The 21,278-nt window shown below is 34.1% G+C and overlaps 1 protein-coding gene across 3 annotated transcripts; it reads left to right on the top strand.

Annotated features, from left to right (window-relative positions):
- Positions 1-782: 782 nt before the first annotated feature.
- Positions 783-21,221, top strand: LOC135204178 (acyl-coenzyme A thioesterase 9, mitochondrial-like). Of its 3 annotated transcripts, none has more exons than XR_010312122.1 (12): positions 783-1,013; positions 4,087-4,132; positions 4,355-4,473; positions 6,047-6,168; positions 6,525-6,645; positions 6,808-7,031; positions 7,207-7,390; positions 10,155-10,291; positions 15,440-15,525; positions 16,241-16,280; positions 19,211-19,298; positions 19,700-19,837. XR_010312122.1 is itself a non-coding variant. In XM_064234230.1 (12 exons), exons 2-12 carry the CDS (start codon positions 4,098-4,100, stop codon positions 20,413-20,415), a joined length of 1,368 nt encoding a protein of 455 aa, XP_064090300.1. In that variant the 5' UTR covers positions 784-1,013; positions 4,087-4,097; the 3' UTR covers positions 20,416-21,221. The 3 variants fall into 3 exon arrangements, 2 of the variants coding, with proteins under 2 accessions (XP_064090300.1, XP_064090301.1); XM_064234230.1 differs by lacking the exons at positions 15,440-15,525; positions 16,241-16,280 and adding exons at positions 12,437-12,522; positions 20,315-21,221 and having other exon boundaries at positions 784-1,013; positions 19,700-19,850; XM_064234231.1 differs by lacking the exon at positions 16,241-16,280 and adding an exon at positions 20,315-21,221 and having other exon boundaries at positions 784-1,013; positions 19,700-19,850.
- The last annotated feature ends 57 nt before the right edge of the window (positions 21,222-21,278 follow it).

A 21,278-nucleotide genomic window follows, 5' to 3' on the forward strand; every position in this document is an offset into this window, starting at 1 on the left:
TGATGCCCACGATCCACTTACGTGGGCATACGCCGTCGTGATACGTGAATGTGTGACCCCCAGCATAACCCTTACCTTATCCAGGACCCACCTACAGAAGCAGTTGCACTTGCCAGTTTACGTCAGAGCCACACATTTCTCTAGAATTTGTAGATCAGATTCGTCATTCTCAATGAAAACCTAATACACCTCATTAAGTGAAGGCATGGATGGATATCATTCCATTATTTCTTTTTTATATATATAATGAACAAGGTTATGAATAGGAATCCAATTGGCGTGCTTTCCCTTGCCAAATACAACCACATTTTCTCAAGGCCTATAGGCGTGAGGCAAGGCATAAGGGATATGGCGATTCCTACAGTGTCTGTCTTAACCGTCAACCATCAGAGAAATGCAATCCTCCATATCTGCATGCTAGGCATATAAAAGACTTTGTTGGCTTCCTCGGGGGTTCAAAACCTCAAGAGTCAACTCCTCAAGGTTGATACTAATGTAACAGGCAATTGCAAAGGTATTTTTCTCCTTTGTCTAAGTTATTACTTTTCTTCTAAAAGTGCAAAGAGTTAAAGAGGAGCTGATAGCTAACATCTTACTATGCACAAGTTTCTCTAAAGGAACAAATGAAAACAGAACAGAATTCTTATAATATATATATATATATATATATGATATATATATATATATATATATATATATATATATATATAAAAGTATGGGACTACAGAAAATATATTTACAGGCAAAATAGACCGAATGAGGGAGCCGTTCCAAAGCGAAGCCCTGCCATTACTGTTACTACTACTGTTCCTCCTTAATATTCTATCCATTTCCCCAGTTCGCAATTATTTCCCCAGTTCGCAATTATTGCGTCAGCCAATTAGTTAAAGTCTAATTTACATATGTGCCATTTGATCGTTTGAGTCCTTATAACTTCAGGTGGCATTAAGCCGTACGGTGTGAAGAGCTTGACATTTACTTCGTAAGGACTTCCTCGTAACACAACGCCTACGGTAAGGAAATTTACACGAGCTACCCACGACTTACCATATTTTTCTAATGTTTGTCGCTTACTTCATTTATTTCTGACCATTATTAATGGTATAAATCTCGTGATTTTGTGTTTTCAAGTCCCTTACCATAGACTGGACCTGTATAAAGTTAGCGTAGGCTAGGTAAGTTATAAATTATTGGGTGACCCCAATCCCATGACCCGATTTGTACAGTACCTAGCCTACAGCGTCGCGAGTGCGGTAAATGAAACAGCTGTCCAAAAAATATTCTATGCAGTATGGTTCATGTTTATAACCAGTATCAGTAACAAAACGAAAGTACAAAGATGTTTACAAGGGCAGTTAGTAGTAGGCCACAGTGTGACACGTCGTATTTGTAACATGATCCCTTCAAACAAAAAAATGCTAGGTATAGGATAAACAATCACGGACGATCCATCGTCATCACACAGGCTGGGTCTTATTCACTTGATATTTAATTGGTGAAACAAGAATACAGTTACAACTTTAAGCATACCATTCAAAAGATCGAAGTTTCATCAACATAATGTGATATATGAAAGCCCCATACGAACTAAAATAAGCATGTGACGCTCTTCGTAAAATATGTTTTCAAGGCAGTTTTGAAATCCAATATGGAAGTTACCGTCATTCTGGCCGGTCTAACCACGGACAATCCACCATCTTTCCCAGCCTTCCCAGCACTCATTTGAACAGGGTTAACGTATATTCGTAACGTTTATTGATCTTACTCAAGATTGCAGTTATAATCAGCACAATGAAACAACATTTTGTTGCTTACATTAGTGAAAGTATGAAACTTTTTATTCCCGGGGTCATGGTTTGAACTGAATTCATTTTTACCTAGTAAATCGGTGGTTTTATTCTTACTACCATCACAACTGAAACTCCACAGTGCTTATTTGGTTGTAATTATACACATTTTGGTCTTGATTCACTCCACATTGCACTTGAACCACGTTGCTGTTCCTGGTTCCTAAGTATTCACTCCACAAGCTGTATTCCCTTAATTGTTTACTTTACTCATTATTTAGTTTAACTTTACTTTGAAATGTTTATTTAATTCATGTCTATTATCCCTTTTTTGCAACCAAATTAACCCGAAAAATTACAAATGTTTCAAATGTATACTTACAAGAAGACGGCGCGAGGAAAAATGAACTCGTCGTTGCCAATCTAGTGGAGCGTCACACATACGCCGATGCATTTACAAACTGTTTCCATGAATTCTAGTTGTCATAGTAATGCAGTAATGATAAAATTGCTGTAATATGTATATATACTACAAATAAATACGCTAATTTCACTTATTTCCCCAGTTTTGTGTAAGTCTTGTACCCAGTCTGGAGGGTAAACACATACCATTTGACAACACTGATAAACAATTGAAGAGCGCAAAATGCCGCAAAGAATGCCGTAGTCCCCTTGAATAAGTGCTGGTAAGAATTCAGGTGTACGATTGTTGTGATGAAAGTGCCCCAGCGTCTATGGGTACAAGTGGTGTGCGGATTTAGCACAGGAAATGGGAAGTTTATTGACACAAGCAACTCCGCAAACATCGAGATGGCGTCAATCTTCTAAATATTTCGAGTTGTAAGTAAAAATTTTCGGAAAACGTTTAGGTGAAGTTTGCACTGCGTTTGGTCCACCCGTTTTCATTACCCCTATCCCTGTTTTTAAATCTTAAAAATATGGCCTTAATTTCTAACTTTGGAGAAAATACTTACGTACTTCGAAAGGAGAGTAGAGGTCTTTAGCTCCTTCTCTCGCCAACAACAACTTGTGACTGATGACCATCTCCAGTGTCAGGACGCATTAAAAGTACTTTTTCGGAGGGTGGCCAGCCATGATAGTCGGTGAGTTGAGCGTGTCCAGGCAGTGTTTTACCCTAGCTAGAATAAAAGTTTTTCTGATTACTCATACCAATGTCATCACAAAAATATATATCATGGCTGCTTCAGTAGGCTTTTAATTTAATGCAGAAATACAAAAGCAGCAGTGTTTATAAAAAAAAATATCAGCTGTAAAAAAGCTGGACTAAAAATTAGAAACTCTAACAGCTACCTGTCCACCAACTTTAGTTTCCTGTAGGGTAAAATACTGAATGGCCAGCGTCTACCATAGCCTCACCACCTTCCTGAAAATCAGAAATTATGGCCTTAATTTGTGACTTGGGAGAAAAAAACTTACTTTGAGAGGAAAGTAGAGGTCTTGAGGTGTTGCTTTGATGGACGCTGGCTCTTGACTAATGTCTATCCTGGGTTACAAGACGTGTTAAAGTACTTTTTCTGGAAGGTGGTTGCGCTACAGTAAAGGCAGGCCATTTGGTATTTTACCGTGTTTATTCTTTGATACAAACTTGAGTTGGCAAAACCACATCATCTACATAAAAGGGAAAATATATTATACCTGCTAAAGAAGCTAGATTATTACATAAAACTTCAGAAGGTAACAGATCAATCTTGATATTGTATCTTTCAAAGACTACAGAAGTCAGATAAATAGACTGAAGGGCTTAGAGTCTGCACTGGAGTAATAAAGTCCTCCCCCAAGTAAATCTGTACAAAACGAAAGCAGTTAACCACCTTTCTTTTTTCAGACCAGATTAATATCCATAAAGCGCAATAAATATAAAGATTCTGGCAAATGACGCTTTATAGCCAAAGAGACATTTTTATAAAGAATCATTGACCATCATTCCCACTGAGAGCTAACAGAGTTTTTGACCCACTGTAGCTTTCTGCTGCCTTTTTTTTCTACCATTTACTTTTCATTCATTCCAAATTTTTTCCCACCTGCCTAACTCTACAAATTGTTTAAGTTTACCATACTCTTGTTTCCACTTCACATTTTGGAATTTATTCTGTGGCCTAATATTCTTAGATGTTTGAAATTCTGATTCTGGAAATTAATTCTTTGTGGTACTTAATAATTATAATTATAATGGAAGTTCTTTTGAAATCAGGTATTTTCTGCCAGGTGACAACCTACAAACCCTAGTCTTTGAAATGTATGTAGATTGTAGTAAAATATAGTGATATGTTCTTTCCAGATTGAGGAGATATGTTACGTCTAACTCACTTAGCTTCCAAGCTGAGGTAAGCATGTGATTATTTCTTTGCATAAGTTGTTCTTTGATTAATTTAAATTATTTTGATTTTAATATGAATATTCCGTTGTCTATGTTTTTCTCTAGTTCTCTGTAAAGTGGGTAAAATTTTTATAAACATTTCCTTCATTGCTATTATGAATTTATTGTTGTTATTGTTAAGACATACATTTACATAATTCAGTTTTGCATTTTCTTCAATATTTTATAGGTTGGCAGCATCAACCTGCAGTTTTTCCTTTGGTGAAATAAATAATTCAAGAATATTGACCCAGTGGAGAGGATTGACTTTTGGAAATGATGACACACCTGTTAAGACAATAAAGGATGGTAAGTGAATATTGAAATTACATTCTGAGATAGTGTGAATATTGTTTTTAGACAATTATACTGTATATCTTTATATGCCATCCAGCATGTGAATCTGCTTGTTAGGAAAGTGGCCAGGAATCAGCATTATCCTGTAAGTAGGCCAACTAATTATTTTTAGTTGCCAGCTTCTTTGTTCTTCAGGTCATGCTCACAAGTTTTGTTATTTTATGGTGTTGGCTTATCCCTATCACCCATATAGAAGATCATCAGAAGGCTTATGAGACTTTTATGACCTTTGCATTGAATTGTTGCATTATTAAATGGAGTTGGTCTCAAGTAGCTTACTCAAGAAGTGAAAAATCACATACACAAGGACATGAGAGTCCTTAGGCCTGTTCTTTGCTCCAGATTGGTTAAAAAAAATTTCTTATAAGATGACCAAAAAATCTTAGCTGACACAAAGGAGGGAAAGAGACAGACAAGCTCAAAGAAATTACTGTTTGTTGTTTAATCAGTTCTGGAAAGTTATTTTGTTAGTGTTATAGATGTAGTATTGTTTTGAAGACAAGTTTTTTCTACTTTCACTCTTTTATACATACATACTGATATTGAGCAGTGGATAGCATTTTGTTGCTTTTATCCTCTATTCAAGTAATGCTGCTCTAAAGTGAAGTATTTTGCTGTTCCTTTAATTTTTGTTTGCTGCATTACAAAAATTAGCAACAGTTATTGTACCTCTAGTTAAATCATTTCACCTGACATTTCAAAAAGAATTATTTAGTAGTATTTGTCATCTATTGAAAATTTATAATTTGATATTAATATAGAAAAAGGGAATGCACTGAAGACAAATATGCTATCACTTTTAAATATATCTTGGTAATTTTTTTTTTCTAAATACATCTTGTACATCTCTTAGCAAGGTATTTTATTAAAGAATGGCATCTTCCTTAGTGATCTATATAGTATGTCAAGTTACATAGAGCAAAGTACTGTACATACTACTGTATAGCTAATAGAACAAGAGTAATTTAGTTATAGTACTGTTTCTTCACTTCCATATTTTGTATTTCTTGGCCATTCCATTGAGGAGTGAGAGATGCATATTTCTGGTGATAGAAGTTCAATCTCGACGGGGTTCGGAAGTCACACAAAGCTGTTGGTCCCGTTACTGAATAACCACTTGTTCCATGCAACGTAAAAACTCCATACAAACAAACAAACAAACATATTTTGTATAGTCTTCAGATGGGGTTTAGAACCTCTGTATTTAGGACATCTTGTTTATTCTCAGTTGTTTATTGCTATCATTTCACAAACAAGATTGTAGTGGGAATGTACTCAGTATCCATAGTGTCATGAAGATTCTTCAGAGTATTTGGAAGTCAATATTTTCAATAGGACATATTAGGATCCTAGGAATTAGGTTTCTAGTTAAATAGTAGAGTTTTTCACTGTGAAAATAAGATTCAAGGGATTGTAACCCATCCCACCTTGATGTAGTACTTTGTAGTGGTATATTGTTGGGATTTTGGTTGAATTTTTTAATGATTTTGCTCCTGTTGCAATAAACATATAATTATTTTTCTAGTTATACAAAATCTGACGCAAAAAGTTGGTGCAGCCAAAAGTTACACTCATGTAGTCGACCGTACAAGCCTGCTAGAACTCTTGCCTGCTTCACAAGATGAATTATCTCCTCGCAGTATGAAAGTATGTACTATGTCTTTTTTGCTGTTATTAGCAGCGTTATCACATAGATAGTACTGTATCTGTATGTTTATTCAATAAGCATCTCCTAAAGTCCAAAATACAAAAGTAGATATATATGTACTATCATTGAAATTATCATAAGGTGATGATCATGATATACTTTTTAACCTAATTAGGATGCCATGTGGTGCCAGAGAGCTAAAACTTTATTATAAGGAATGCAATGTCTTCATAAAACGTGGGAAATGTTAATGGATCTGTGTAATTCCATGCAAATCTGACAGGTTTTTACTAGTAAAATCAAATGGTTTCATTTTAACATATTTGTATTTTCTAATTAGTGAATGTATTTCAAGGATAGCTGGGATACTGCCATCATTCCACTGGGTTCAGAAGAAAGACTGCGAGAAAAGTATGTAACATTTTTAGGTGGTGTAAGGGTTGGACGGCTTTTGGAGGACCTGGATGTGTTTGCTGGTAAGGTTGCTGAGCGTAATTTATTCCAGTGTATATACTACATGCTTTTATGGCTTTATTTGTCTTGTCTTTTGACAAGCTTCTCCTGATAGAGATGCTTAAGTTTATAAGCTTATCTGCTTTTGTATTTTTATGATTTTCCCTTGTCTTTGAAAATTTCAGTGTGGCTCTGTTACAAACATGTCCTTAATCCCCGCCAAAAGGAAGGTCTCCCTAGCCCCTATTCTATTGTCACGGCATTGGTAGATCGGATTGACTTTAATGAGGAGGTAACCTTAAAACCAGATAGGGATATTCGTCTGTCCGGTCATGTCTCTTGGGCTGGTCGTTCTTCCATGGAAACTGTCATATTTGTTGAGCAGATTGATAATGGAGAATGGCACCAGGTACTGTTGCTTATGTCAAACTGTATAAGTAGTTGACTTGAAGCTTTAAGTGTTTTGAATATGTGATAGAAAAGTAGTTTATAAATTTTGTAGTTTTTTATATAGTTATGTATATTTTTATATAGTTATGTATATTGGTGAGTGCGAACTTTACGTCTTTTGTTTGCCATAACAGGTTACTCGTGCTGTATTTGTTATGGTAGCTCGAGATCCACTTAATCAGGGATCAGCCATTATCAACCCTCTGGTGCCAGAAACAGCAGAAGAAAGAAAGCTTTATCAGGCTGGTGAAATTCATAAACTTCACAGACAACAGGTTAAAGAAGAGAGTTTGTTTAGAGTCCCACCAAATGAGACTGGTAAGTTTTTCATTCTTTGTGTTACAGTTACCCAGAAAGAAGCCTGTTGAGTGGCTAATAGTAGGTCTTTAGTTTTACCTGGAAAGGTTTTCAGATGCCACATGGATTAGGAAAAATGCAGATCATTCCTTTTCCATGCTTGGGTTGGGTTTATTTTATTTCAGTTAAATGAGACGGAACAGAAATGTTACAAGTACAACTTGTGCAGAGGTTACAGACCACATACAGTCAAACCTTAGATTTCATATGCCCTAGTTTTTGTACGATTCGGTTTTCGTCAACTTTTTACAACAAAATTTTTACTTGGGTTTCATACATTTCCTCAAAATTCATACACCCGGAAACGCTTCTTCCAGTCCCCACCTTGTGACTAGGCTCATACCGAGCGCCCAAACAAAGCATCCTATGTTCTCTTGACCCATTCTGCCTTTTTTGTTCATTGTTTTTTTGTGCTTTTTATACAAATGCAACTGCTAATAAGCCATCATGGGGCCAAGGAAAGTTTCAAGTATCAGCCCTTCTGTAAAAAAAGGTGAGAAACACTATAGAATTTAAGAAAGAATTTGTAGCAAAGTGTTGGAGGTAATAATTTGTGAAAAGGCAAGGATGTTGCATGCCGATCTCAGTAAGAAAATGTCTACAAGAAGTGCTGTGTTAGTGAATTTAAGGCTAGCAGAGGCTGGTTTGAAAAATTCAAAAAGCGAACGGGCATATATTATGTGCCTACTTCAGTGATTAAGGATATGTTTGCAAAATGGAGTGATGTAAAACATTTTGCTGAGAATTATCATCCTAACAAAGATGAAAACCATGTTTCCAACATGTTTAATGACAATGCCTTGTTTCACTTTAGGCAATTTTAAAGAGACGCCAGGGGTCTAGTGACTCTCAAGCTGGTCCTAGTGCCAGTAAAAAACAAAGAGGGGAAGTGACCCCAGGTGGTGCTAGTAAAAAACGAAGAGAAGTAACCCCAGATAGGTCCATGATGCCTGAAGTCCTTCTGAAGGATTCCCCTTCCAAACAATAACATAACCTGCTTTCTGTATGTAAAATTGTTTTTTCTCTATAAAATGTATTTTTTAAAAATATTTTTTGGTGTCTGGAATGCATTCATTGGATTTGCATTATTCCTTATGGGAATTATTGTTTCAGATTTTGCAAATTTCGAACTTCGTGAGACATTCTGGAACGGATTACATACAAAAGCCAAGATTCCACTGTATAAGGAATTAATGGTCATGTTCCATGAATCAGTATACTTAAAACAATAACATATGATGCTTAAAGGTAATTAGCTATGGACTAGCATACTAAATTATCCTGTGCTACTTTGGTTGAATCAGCACTGTCTTCATTTCATGACCACATAGTCCCATTTGCTCAGTCACAAATGAATTATTGTTCTGCAGTTCTGAGGGTGAATTCTGTTTTGTTATTTCTTGTCGGAAAGAATAGAATATGTGGGCTTTTGTATTCACAGCTTTTGAAACCTCTATCATTCAGTTTTGAATGATAGAGGTTATTTGCAGACTTACTCATCAGTCATAGAAGACCCTTCTAGGATATGCTAATATACATAGTACTACAGTAAATGATTTCATCTAACATCCCTTGTCATGTAAGGTCCCCCTCCCCTTTTGAGATGGGAATTTGGTATTAAGAATAAATTTTTGTTTACAAATAAATATTTAATCTTACCAAAATATAGGGCTACAGTAAGACAGAAAAAAAACTGACAGCAGGGAAAATCTATTTACGTAATAATAATTCTGTAATTTACAAGAGGAAACAAAACCAGCTGAGCTGAAGCAGAGGATACCTTGTAACACTCACCTGCATCTTTGCCTCTGATTGATGACTATGATAATGAATATTCATTTTGGAGTGTTTTGATTTGCAAACAGAATTAAAACAATACACAATTGTAGGTTTAAGAAATTTTTTTCCTACAATTTCTGTGTGCCCCTACTGACAAACTTAACTCATAATTTTCTATATTGTTTATAACTTATGAATTTATATAATGTTTACAGTTATTTCTGTTAGCTCACTCTAATTATTGCATAACAAGAACTTTGCATTAGCCACTGGCACAAGTCTTTGTTGGATATTTGGCAGTAATTTGAGAGATATGGTTAGAATCTTTGCATTGTGTAATCTTATTGTTACCAGAATGCCTTGTGAACTGATAATATCATTGAATAATTTTGCACATGCATTTAGCTTACAACTGCAATTGTCTTCTTTAGCAGTATAGTAAATATCTTCACTTCATCTATTGGTGCCACGATAGAATTGATAACAAATGCCAAAATGAAAACGAAAATATACTTCAGTTGCCTCATAATAGGTGTAGAAACACAGCTCAAATTCTAGAATAAAATTAGATGCCTCCCACTTGAAAAATTAATTTTTTTTCATGCAGGCCTTACTCCTGGCTACAAATAGTATTCAACTAAGAGTACAGGAATGAGTTGCTGTAAGCATGTTACCCTCACTCTGGAATTCTTATGTTAATTTATTATCATTAGATGTCAGTTTTGAGTGGTCTGTTACACCTTATTTACTGGTGTATAAAATTCATATCAAATATCAATTTAGAATTTTATGAATTTATTCTGTGAGACAGTATACTAAGGTGCTTGTTTGCAAGATTAAATTTGCTCTAGGCTTTTCACAACTGCTATATAACAGTCAGCAATGTGTATAGTACATAATTTGAAACACTGGGTGTGTAATGAGGTGATGATTTTATTGTTTTCAGAGAAAACTATGATCTACGACTTGTTCATGTCTATGGCCAATCCTAAAGAGCTCTCATTTGCAATCAAGAACAAACCAGCAAATTCTGTATGGATGGAAAACACCAGATTGAAAAATCTGATTATTTGTCATCCAGAGGTAAGTTTTCATTGAAAAATTGCTTTAACAATATTTTGCCCATTGCATTATTATGCCTGTTATTTGAGATTGCAATTCCAGAAGTAAAGTTTGAGTTGATATTCAGATTTTTTGGTCAACTTGTCTTTTAACTAAGAGGAGTAGTACTCTTTAGAATGAGGCGCATATTTATAAAAGCATGAACTTTAAAATATATTTTGACTATCGCACATTGATTAAGCTCAAGTTTTCTTATATGCTTGCTAATTTTGCTAGTAAACTTTTACTGGTCTTAAATGTTCTTATTTACTTGTTATTTTGTCCGGCACACCTTAGGTTTAGCTCAAGCTCTTGTAAACCAGACCACCGTATCTAATTTCAAAGGTCTCTGAGGTTTTACCTAAAGGATCTGTTCTTCAGCAAGGAATAAGAATTGCAGCAGTGGACAGGTCAAGTAGGCTAGCAAAATGTTATTCTTTATTGTATTGAATTGTACATTCATTTTATGACTTCTGTGACATGAAGTTTACTTAATGACTTACAAAGAAAATGTCAGTCATTAAGTTTACAGCCCCATTCGTTACTTGGTTTTACCTTACTGCGAGTGCAAAAGAAAACGGCTGCCGTTGAATTAGTATAGGGGTAAAATGGGAAGGACCAGTAAGGGAGAATTAGTAATTTAAAGACTCCAAGTACCGTATATTTCGGCGTATAAGTCGACCCTTTAGCCCCAAAAAATCATGCCAAAATTAGGGGGTCGACTTATCTAACGGTAACAAAAAGTGAATCTTTATTATTTTGGCATATCGGTTCAGGAATCCAGGCTTTACAGTTGGCTAATAACAGTGACAGCCTTATTGAGGTACCTATGTATGTAAATACAAGTATTAAAAACATTTCACACTGTAATACGACAATAATAATACATTAGAACATCCATTACCTTAAATAAAATGAAAAAAATCAAAGTAACTTGAAGAAACCCCAATCGCACAGCAAGTGTAAACATTGTGTAGCTATTTGTATTATAGTAATTGAGAAGGATGTATTCACTCTGACAGTTTTGTATTTACCGGGGTATTGTTCAAAAACATTTATGGTATGAAATCTTTATTTATCACTTTAAATAAAAGAAAAAAAATTTGTATTTAATAGTAAATACGTATTTAAAATCCTTCAAAATGACTTGAGTCATCGTCACTTGAATTAAACAATTCATCAAACAAATTATCATTCACGGTTTCATCATAAGATTCCCTTCCAGTTTGAATCTGGTGAATCAACTGCAGGTTCGTTTTCCCTCAAATGAGCCTGTTTATGCCATAGAAGAGCCAATGGTCAAGGAATATTCCAACATAATAATAGAATACTGGCACATCGTTTTAACAACCCAATCAAAACATTAACTTGAGTGGCAATTTGTTATGCAGCGTTAGTTAGCGCTTTGTTTGTTTACATTACACTCGAGTAACGTATCTTTCGTTTCGTCATTTCTTATCATATTTGCCGGTATTCATCTTTTATATATTACACAGATTTGTTAATATACTGAGTATATTACCTGTATTTCTTAAGGTAAGTAGAGCAACATATGTACCGTAATAACATTCAGGTTATTTTATATGATACGTTTTACCCTGCTGCTTATTTTGAGCGTACGGTTGGCCTCACATTTTATAGGTCGACTAATATACCCGATATTAGTTAAAATCATAAAAATTTACTCAGAATTGGGGGGTCGACTTATCTTCCGGTCGACTTGTACGCCGAAATATAGTCTTCATAATGATAATACAGTACATACTAACAATGATTGCTACTCCCTTTAAGTTATTGGACAGTTGAGCACATAAGGTAAATGACTTTTCAGATCCCACTTTTTATCATAAACTTACTTGAACTCTTTAGTTATATCAATTGTAGATGTAAGCTTTATTAGATTTTTTGTTAAACTTTTGGATATTTGCTCAATTTTTAGTTATACATAGATTTTCAAGTTCCATAGTATTGCATGAATTTTGAAATTGGAATTGCAACATTCTCCCAATTTAAATGCTTTGATTTTTTAGTCTTACAATGGAAAGATACCATTTACCTTGAAGAGATAGATATTTCTTTAATTATATTTTATTTCATTTCATATGCTTTAAACTTGCTTCCCTACAGCACAGGAACCGCTTCAAGAAAGTCTTTGGAGGATTTATCATGCGACAAGCATTTGAATTAGGCTGGGCAGGTGCATTTACATTTAGGTTAGTAGATGGACAATCATGCAACACTGCTTATGGAAAGAAATCCGAAATGATAGTTCAGCTTGGAGATGATGCTAGATGTATTTTTGATTGGTAGAAATGGCAGATAGTCTCTCTGTATTTTTCTTATAATTAGGTTGATTTTAAAAATTTCTGGAACATTAAACACATCATACTATCCTTTGTTTCTCGAAGTGGCAGAGGATGCATACTGCATATCATAATAGAAATCATCGCTCAATTACTGATTGTCATCATCATCAAAAACGTTTTGGCCAAAACTGCTTACCCTCTCTAGGTAGTTGTCAGTCTTCAAGATTTTTGGAGAAGGCTTCATCAGTACAAAGCCTTCTGTTCTTATGTCTTTGCTTTGGCTGCCAACATGCAATTTCTCGACACAGGTTTTCATTTGTGATCTTATTCTTATTAAGCTATCCCCATGAGAAGATAGTTCCTAGATGATAATGTGACATCTCTGCTGAAGGGAATGCTATTATGGAAGTTACTTCGGTGTCATTAGGGTTTTTTTTTTTTTAACTCTTCCTCATTCCAGGGATGTCAAGAAGAGGGAACCTGATCTTCAGCTTCAACGTCTCCAACTCAACATTACTTGGTCTGATCTTTTCCTTATACTTTTGTCCATTTGCAAAGACAAGTTCTTCCTCAGTTTCTTACCTCTGTGAATTTCACTGATCTTATGATGATCCATGGGCCTGCTATTCGAATCAAGTTGGATGCATTGCCATCTTCCCTGTCAGTTTTTCTGGATGTGTTTCAGGACGATATCTGACGTAGCATTTTACTGACTCGACTTTTGAGGTTCAGGTCCCCCTGCAGGCCATGGGCAAGCCCTTTTGTTACCCACGCTTTTCAGCCAGACCTTAATGGGTGAGCATTGCACATTCTGACTCTTGTAAAGATGGATTTATGCCACTTCCAGTTAAGAAGATTTCTCAATTCCTCTAGCCAATTTGATCGTATGCAGTATGCATTACCGCTGATGGGAAGGCTCATCCTAGAATGAGGCACTATCCGAGGAGAGACGACCTTTAAATGGAAGTGACTTTGTTAGAGTGATACCAATTGTTGTTAACTGGGAGAGCTGTAGACTCTGTAGTATCGTACAGCAAAATGGGTGGTTGATGCAGAGCAGAGGTGAGGATGTGACCAGGAGAGATGTGAGCATTCTTTTTTGAAAGATTCATGGTAGTTCAACTATATTTGCTACAGCTTATGATTAATGTGGTTACAGTGAACCGTCTACCATTATAAAAAATAGCTCTGTATTCAACAATAGTGGAGGTTTATCTAAACCGGAGACAAATACTATGGACTGGTTATGGTTCCACATTTTATGCTGGCCATTTTTTTATGATCAAATTTTTAATTTTTAATTAGTGCTGGATTTACAGGGTAAATTGTTGTGTTGAATAATCCACTTAGTGTACTTTGGATACTTGAAGAATGTTTGTGTATTGCTGCTTGATTACATTCATGAATATATCTGTGTACTAAGTAGTTTCAAGATGAGGTAATCTTTCATGGTTCTTAGACTTTCTTGGGAAATTAGTGTATATTTTTAGTGATAATCTTTAAGCTGAACTATCATGTGGGCACAATTCATAAGCATATGTTTTATAGGTATTTTGTGATGTGGATCATTTATTGGTTAATATGCAGGCAGGTAGTGGTTAATCAAGATCTAGTCAGATCTATCCTCCTTGCACCTTTGGGAACTTACAAATATTGTGCAAATTTTTTGCTTCTGTTATACCTTGAATACACTGCATTTCTGTTTGGTTTCCTTCATTGTGTATACCGACTTCCAATATTTCTTTGCTTTCATTGCAACTTGTTTTCCCTGTTATGTTGTTATGCTTCATGAATTGTAAGTAAATACTAGCATTCTTTATTTTTCCTTTCCTTTCATTTATTTTCCCATTACATATGCACACCTGATGTTTTATATCTTTTTTCTATAATCTTGTATTTTTTGGTATACACAGCATGTTTTATATTTGAATACAGGCAGTATTTGGTAAGTTGTTCTCAACTAATAATCATTTACTTAACTTTTAAGTTTTTGCCACTTGATTGCTGTTGTTGCTGAGCCATTATCTTACTGTGGAACTATATAATCTATGTTTTCAGTAAATTTTGGCTGTTGCACTTTGACCTTTGCAAGTAGTTAACTCAGAGAGTATTATCGTTGTTTTCTTTGCCTCTGCCGACTTGTTATTTTCTCAGATAATTGTATTACCTTGTCTGTATGTCACAAGTTTTCCTATAATCATTCATGGCTTCAATTAAACCCCTTAACAATTTGGCAAATCTTTCGTCACAATTCTGAAGAATTTTTTGTTCGGAAAACCGTATTGAAGAAATGCTGATGCTCACAGCAAGAATTTAGTTATCAAAGTAAAGGTTATTCCAAGGTTTGGTTGATTTTCTTGTACCTTTTTAGCCACATGAACTGAATGCACAAGTGTACGGTATTTCTGCTCAGTTTATGTGTGTACAATTAAATTCAGGGAGGAGGAAGGAATGTTTCAGTTACCCCTTGTAGTTGTTTTCATCTTGCACATTGTAGTTTTGTCAAGAGTTACACGTAAAAGCCAGCTCCTTATAGGTTTTACAGCCATATTTAATCAGTGGTCATCAATATTTTATTATTTATTTCCAGATTTTTAATTGAATCTAATACTAATGCTCATACTGTTGTCTTGCTTTAACTTTAATGTTGGAGTTATACTCGAGGCAAGAAAAGGACATTATTACTTTCTGTGGTTGCTGTGCTCATATTTTACTTTTATTTATTTATACATGCAGAACCTCTATGTATGTCAAGGGGACATGGACTTCTTTACTCTCACTTTCTTGTTTTAGTAACACACTTCTGTATCTCTCTTTCTTTCAGTCGCGCAATATCTTCAACAAAATATTTGGTGGATTCTTGATGAGGGAAGCATTTGAGTTTTCATGGGTTAATGCATCGCTTTTTAGGTCAGTAGTGAAGTGGGACACATATTTATTGTAAAGGTTTTCTTGTGGTGTCTTCTATTTGTTCTTGTGTCATATAGCTATCACCTGTGATTTAAAGGGATATTATTCCACAAATGTAAATTTCATGTTCACAACATCCAAGCTATTGACATAGTGGTTAGTTTCAAATAATTGGGATACTATAATGACAGTGAATGTTTCAGCTCTGATTATTACCTTATGCACAATTATTGTTAGCAATGGTTTAAAAAGTAAATAATATATTGGCTTGATTTGCTGTGAAGTATTACATTACCTGTATTTTGTTCTTTTGTTTTCCTTCTTGCTTTACCTCTTACTGTTACTTGTTAATCCACTTACAGTGCTTTTAGGTATTTTAATGATTCTGCTTCTCCAGGTTGATAGCCTAGTGATGCAAGAGAATAAAAGAATCACTATGAATATTCCCACAACTTATGTGGTACATAGTTGTTTGTTGTAGTATCTTGTGTAAGCTCAAAAATCCAATTACTGTATAACCACATACATACAGGTTCATTATAGTTCAAAACCTGTGTGGTATATTTACGGTTACTGTTACTTTGCATCTTATTTACAAAATAATACACTGGATAAAATGATAGAGGAGTAAATGATAAGAAAAGTCAAGAAATTTCAGTGGATTTAGACCGATCCTTACTGTTGATTTCTCCTTTTTCATGCTTATTTTTTGCAGAAACAGCAAGAGCAGATTATATGACAACAAAATATCAAGAGTAATTATCTCATAAGTTGTGGGCCAACTACATTTTTCATTCTTCTTGTGCACAGTCAGTAGCATGTTTGTAGAGCAAATATTAGACTTCCTCCATGGAGTAAGTCAGACTTGAAAACCAAGAAATGTTATCAAAGGGGGAAGTAGAGTAGTTCAGTTGAATTACACAGAATAAGTCATTGACAGTAGTTTTCATTATGATTATATTTTAGTATTGAAAAGTGTATTAATAATTGAAGCACATGACATCTCATTAGATGTGTAATAACTTTTGTGCTAGTTTTTGTCATTACATTTAAGCCTGTGATCATTCTTTTCATTAGACCTAGTTAAATAACATATGGCCTTTGGAATGTAACCAATATTTTTTTTTATTTTTAGAGGTGAAGGTAGACTTGAAGCTGTAGACTTTTTGATGGTTATTGAGAAACCATTCTTGAACTTTTTTTATGTTCGTTTTTGAAGTCTTTCAACAGAAAAAATGCACTGAACCAATATTTCTCAAGCCAAAAATAACTTGTATAGCAATTATAGCTTTATGTTTAATTGTACAAGTCCAGGGGACAAGCTTAATTAAAGGCTGTATAATATTGAATCTTTACATGATCAGTTTTCCACCAATCATGTGAATCCGTAAAATTTTATGAAAATAAACTTTTGCATAAGTTACCCTCACTGGATATAAGAGACATGCATACCACTTTCTGCATGCTGTTTATTTATCTCATATTAATTTCTTTTAATATGCATTATTTTCTAAATGTGCATTTTAGCAGTAATTAATTAATGTTGTACACTACAGGCCAGCACATGGTGATCTACCCAGTGAACAAAAAGTTTCAGTCATTTCATATATGCAGACCCTCATGACATAATATCCATGGAAGTGGACATGGAACAATTATCTGTAGGTTGTAATTATAGATGATGTACAATATGCTTTTATCAGTTTCATTCAGAAATCATTCACAGTAAATGAGAAGTCTTATATTTTTGTTACCGTAGTAACAGTAAAGGAAGTCTGTTACATTATTTTGCGAGACAAAACGAATCAGAAGCATAATTTTTACTGTTTGTAAGGAATACAGTTTAGATTTTGTATAGAATACAGTATACTTTATACCTCTATTTATGATCTTTTGATCTATAACCTTAACAAGTCATAAACATGCTACATTTTTATTTTATAAGTATTCCTATTAGAAATTGAATTTTCTGTTCCCATAGTTTACATGGACTACATTATTTCCTATAATGCTGTGATAAGTAGTGATTTTATTTTTTGTTAGCTGAGACTGTATTCATATCAGATTATCATTAATTTTGTCAGTTAGATTGCAATTTAATTTCAGATTTTATATGAAGAAACATTAGATTTTCATAAGCCCTTTATAGTTACTTACTTCTTCTATTTAAAAGTAGGCTTTAAACCCCACACACAAGTCCATGAATCTCATGTAGGAAAAAGTCCATAGTAGTATACTTTTGATCGCTAGTGTGTGGTCTTAATCATTTTATGTTTTATGTGAAATGCATGATTGTCATCTCTGCTTGAAAATCTAGTTTATGCTATTGACTACAGCAGTCCATATTGTGATTAATACTCGAGTAAGCTTTTTGCATTATTGGATTTATATGTTATCTCCCGTAACAAGAGCTAATGTATACCTTTTTGTCAGGCATTGCCAATTTTTTCTCTGCTTCATTTTCTTATCTATTGTTATTTAGTGACTAACCATACTTGGAAGCTGCTTCATAAATCACTCCAAGGATTTTAGTTTGCTTTTTAAATGAATTAATTTGTACCATATAAGGTTTTTATCAAGTGTTTTGTATGAAGGAAGCTTCTTAGTTGGTAAGAAGTTTGTATATTTTTACAGTGAATTGCAATGCATACCGAGATAGCCTTTGCTGTTCTAGTTTTGGATATGTTTCCATGACTTTCAGCAAAAATTTCAAGGTCAGGCTTATATTCCAAGACCAGACCAGTACAGCAATACAGATACTTTTTTTCCCTCTATAAATAGATTTGATGCATGTTGTTAGATTTTGGGGTTTGGTAATGATTCTAGGATAGTATTCTTAGTTTTCATTGTCATGTGCTAGAATTAAGTTGAAATGCATTCAAAGTGAATTTACATGTTGCCAGAATAACAAAGTACTAGTTACTCATATTAAAAGAGTGTAAACTATGAAAAAATGAAATATAATGACTGGGATGAATAACATACAGACAGTCATCACCAGAATAAGAGTAATCAAAGAGGAATTCAGGTAGGGGAAAATACATGACATAGTATACAGTATGCTGTAGGTACATTACTATCTATTGGAAATGATAATTAAGAATTAATGGACTTTGTGTCACTTTTTATGATAATGAAATTCACATTAGATATGTCAGTTGGTACTTCTAAAAATGTTCCAGATATATTACAGAGAATGTTTGTTTTTGGTACTGTTAGTGGAAGCATAGTTGATGAGATAAGAATTAACATATGCAGTTTATTAGTATAAGTTATGTCTTTATTACTGCCAGAGCACTAAATACTGAATTACAAAGAAGAGCCATATGTTCTATTAAATCATGTATATTTTAGCATGCTGTGTTGGTATTCACTTGTTAGAAACCATCAGCTGTTTAGATCACTTAGCATATTTGTAAGTGCTGGTTTGTATTCAGTTTGTTTTGCCAGGTCAGAAAAGAATATTTACTATATTCCATTTAAGCTTTGTCATCTTCAAAAGACTGATGGTGTAGGGTCTGCTCTTGAAATTTTATTCATAGTATGTTATAATTTATGAAATGTCAGTTCATTAGTTATTATTATTATAAAGAATTAGTTTATCCAGACCTCTAAGCCTAATAAAGGTTCATGAGGTTTTCAGAGAAAGGTGTTATCTAAGTATGTATATGTTTCTCCCTTGTAGCAAGCAAAGGCCAAGGATTTTGCACATAGATGACATCATGTTTCGAAGGCCTGTAGAGATTGGTTCTCTCCTCTATCTAAGCTCCCAGGTGAGAAAATTATTTCAGGTTTTCATTTGAAAGTTTGGCAACAGATGAGTGTCATGTTCACCACACTCCTTATAGTAAGATTTAATTATTCTGTTGGATGTTCTTATTTATATCCCACTTGTTTGATGGGCTAAGATGCATGAACCTTTTGAAGAAAATTTTTTTTTCTTGTATTATTGCTCATGTATGAAGTTGATTCTCAATAACCTTCCTTGATGGTTATATTTGGGATTTTCACCATTAATTACAAACAGTTCTTTTACTTCAAAATTAAATTTTAACCTGATGTTTGGTTCTTAATACTGGCAGTTGAATATTATTTCCTATTCAGTGTTATCATTATACATACAGTATCTTTGTATTATATGATATTCTACTTTTAACATGTACGTACTTTGCAGGTTGTGTACAGCCGTGAGAATCACATCCAAATCAGTACAAAAGCAAGTGTGATGGATCCAACTACGGACGTCATCCATCTTACAAACATATTCCACCTCACATTTCAAGTCGAGAAGCCAGTTCCCTTGGCCATACCTCGCACTTATGATGGTGATTTATTAGTAATGTTTGTTCATTGTTTACAGTAGTAGGCTCACTTGTAGCTGTAATATTGGAAGTCATAGCAGTTGATTTTTTAAAATATGGAGCCAGAAAGTGAGAGTAAAGTTCCATCCTGATTGTTATTCAAGAACTTGTGATTAGTGATGTTGCGACATATGATGTTTTTGTTACACAACATGTTTTTTCTTACAAACTCATTAAGCTTAAAATGAATGCCCTTCCCCTTCCCTGCACTTTGGTTTCTGATCTTAAAGCACACATAAAGTGGTAACGGGGCAACCATCATGCTCAGGACTGGGACCATGCTTTAGAGGCCTCTGTCTTGAACAATACAAGTTGGTGTGACTGGTAATTCTTGATATATAATGGAAACAAGGCAACATGTGGTTGATGTGTTTGTATGAGAAAATGGGATTTGTTAAATACGAATGATAATTCTCTCTACTTTTCAGAGGCTTTGATGTTACTGGATGGTCGCAGACATTACCAACTTGTTCGTGGGCTACGGAAGTTCTATGGCCAAGGGGAAATGCCTTCTGATACATTGATTTAGGAAAATCTTTTAAAGATATTGTACATAGGTAATTTGTTGACAATGTCATCTCCAAAGTTAGAGAACGAGATTATATGTCCAATGTTCATCCCAAGTTGAAAATGATTTTACCTTACTGGAAACAATGTAGCAGGAAAATGGTATCCTCATATATTGTGATGCACTTTATTATCAGATGCACTTCTCCATGTCTCTCTTTAGCATTGTATTGTCAAAGTAAGCTACCAATGACTTTTAAGTGAAAGGTAAATGGATAGGTTATATTTACAAGGATTGCAGGTGTTTGCAAATTCATGATAGATGAAATAAATACAATGGGTGAAGGTAACTGTACTTTTGTTCTCAATGGTTCAAAAAGGCAGTCCTTATATAAGAAGTATTGCATCTTATTTTTGTAATTTATGACTTGCAGATTGTAATTAATGTATTTTTATACAATTTTGTTTTATTCCTTTCATAATCATAATGATTATAAATGTTAAGTAAATTTGTTATAAAAATGCAAATCATAACTTATGATGAAAAGGAGCTTGTTTTCATAATATTTATTGTATTTAGTTTATATTTAATAAGCTTTTATAAAGGAAAAGTTGTTTTATACAATGGCCAGATTTTACATTACTAGTTTTATGGAGATTTAACCATTTTAAAAGTACATGGTAGGTACTGTATTTTAATGTGGCTATACTTTTGCTAACAATTTATTTGTGTCACAGGAATAGAGTGTTAGGTTTTGTAGATAAAATGAAAGTTTTTTTTTTTTTTTTTATGTTCTGTTATGGTCCTTGTTTTTATTAACTCTTAAACCACTCAGCTTTTGCTAGTCCTGTCTGTCCTAGAGTTAATATTTAACTTGTTATACT

This window comes from Macrobrachium nipponense, chromosome 44 (genome assembly GCF_015104395.2).
Source record: "Macrobrachium nipponense isolate FS-2020 chromosome 44, ASM1510439v2, whole genome shotgun sequence".
NCBI classification, from domain to species: Eukaryota; Metazoa; Arthropoda; class Malacostraca; order Decapoda; family Palaemonidae; genus Macrobrachium; species Macrobrachium nipponense.